The following is a 1,756-nucleotide window of genomic DNA, read 5'->3' as shown; positions in this document are numbered from 1 at the left end:
TTCATGCCAGACTGGGGAGAGAGGTGTTGTAATAATGTAAAATATGTGAAAAATAATGTGTTTTTCGAACAAACTAGTATGAGAGCCTGTTCTAGTACACCCCCAAAACAAAATCAAGACTTTGTAAAAGAGCATAATAGGACCCCTTTAAAAAATAATTGCATATTAAATCGCAATTAGATTATTTTCCAAAATCGTTCAGCCCTAATAGAAAAGAGTTATAAAGAAAATTTAATGTGGCTTAATTCATTAATAAAGTAATATTAAAAGGCCAAAATTTGTACCTTACTGATGATGCAAACTATATGCAAGCAAACAGCTCAGGATATGAACGCAAAGTGTTTTTTAAAATGATTATTATTATGAATTTTTTTTTATGTGTTTGTATCCACCTTATTTTTCCCGTAAGAGCAGGCACGGCCATTTGTGAATTTAATGTGTCTGGCTTCCAGTCTCATCCGCTTCCAGCAATTATTAGCTGTACAAAGCAGCTTGTTTTGCTGCTTGATATTGCAAACCGGTGTTTCTTACTATAGTAAGTTAATGTGTTGTCCAGCACAGAGAGCTATATTGGGATTTTAACAGTGGTGGATGAAGTACCTGAAAGTCACACTTAAAGGGGTCTTGAACTGGCTTTTTTTATTATTTTATACTATTGTGTGATGTCCACTTATGACATTCTCATGATTTTTACATTCAAAAACATCAAAATGAATAAGTAATAGGCTATTTTCCACCCTGGTTTTGAGGCCGGCTTGAGAAAAGCTCAGTTTTTATGGGCGGGCCGCAATGAAGACTTGAAAGTAAATGCCCACTGCTATGATTGGATAACAGTTTTGCTTAGCAAACTAACTTTCGACTCCCCCGTCAGTACGCGAGGGAAATTGTTTTGAAAACGTCCAATGTGGAGAACGGGCAACCAGAGTGTTTCAACCATATATGTTCGAGCCAGAGTCTGATCCCGAAAATCAAGACGATGAACCGACTACACCTCAAATACCAAGGATGCTCCAGCCTGCGACAGCATGGTTAGTCCTTGTCATCAATTATGTTTATTTCTAATTTATTTGTAAGGTTGTTCTAACTTTTTGTTTTAATGTAACCAAAGAAGTTACTCAAAATTAAAATATTTACCAACTATGTGAAACGATGTGTACTACATAAGGTTTATACGTCTTGAATGTGACAAGTTAGGTTTATGAACACGTACTTAGCACAGTTATATTATAAAAAAAGCATTGTTTGTGTTGGACCTTTATTGTTCGATCAACGTTTTCTGTAAATTGAAAAACATTAACGTTGTCAGTTACACACTGCTGTCTTGTAAATAAAATGAAAATAAATCACTTGCTATCAATAATCTGTAGGTGTACCTGTGAAAACTGTGCTGTTATGCCAACGGAAAAAGAAAATAAATGCTGTTTGGAGATTCCTGAGGTAAATACAAGGCACAGAATGTTTTTTTCTTTTTAACGTATATTTGTATGTGTGTGTGTGTATATATATATATATATATATGTTTGTTTGTTTGTTTGTTTGTGTATAAGTATATGTTTGTGTGTATTTGTTTATATGTGCGTGTGTGTTTGTTTGTATGTGTGTGTGTATATATGTGTGCGTGTGTGTGTTTGTTTGTATGTGTGTGTGTGTATATGTGTGTGTGTGTGTGTGTGTGTGTTTGTTTGTATGTGTATATGTGTGTGTGTGTGTGTGTGTGTGTGTGTGTGTGTGTGTGTGTGTGTGTGTGTGTGTGTGT

General features: G+C 34.9%; 2 protein-coding genes across 2 annotated transcripts in view; both read left to right on the top strand.

Moving 5' to 3' along the window:
* LOC107679417 (gastrula zinc finger protein XlCGF8.2DB-like) overlaps nt 1–1,756 on the top strand; it is a 124,890-nt gene that overhangs the window by 103,275 nt on the left and 19,859 nt on the right. The gene's annotated exons all lie outside the window — the stretch shown is intronic.
* Nucleotides 1–1,756, top strand: part of LOC107679418 (P2X purinoceptor 7-like) — a 9,327-nt gene that overhangs the window by 5,323 nt on the left and 2,248 nt on the right. Inside the window, exons 3-4 of the mRNA XM_016474964.1 lie at nt 872–1,028; nt 1,368–1,437. Of these exons, the coding sequence (XP_016330450.1) occupies nt 872–1,028; nt 1,368–1,437 (227 nt within the window). The remainder of the gene's footprint in view (nt 1–871; nt 1,029–1,367; nt 1,438–1,756) is intronic.

The sequence above is a fragment of the Sinocyclocheilus anshuiensis genome, unplaced genomic scaffold (assembly GCF_001515605.1).
Source record: "Sinocyclocheilus anshuiensis isolate Anshui unplaced genomic scaffold, SAMN03320099.WGS_v1.1 scaffold360, whole genome shotgun sequence".
NCBI lineage: Eukaryota > Metazoa > Chordata > Actinopteri > Cypriniformes > Cyprinidae > Sinocyclocheilus > Sinocyclocheilus anshuiensis.
Note: the sequence above shows the minus strand (reverse complement) of the source record. Positions and strands in the feature narration are given on the sequence as shown.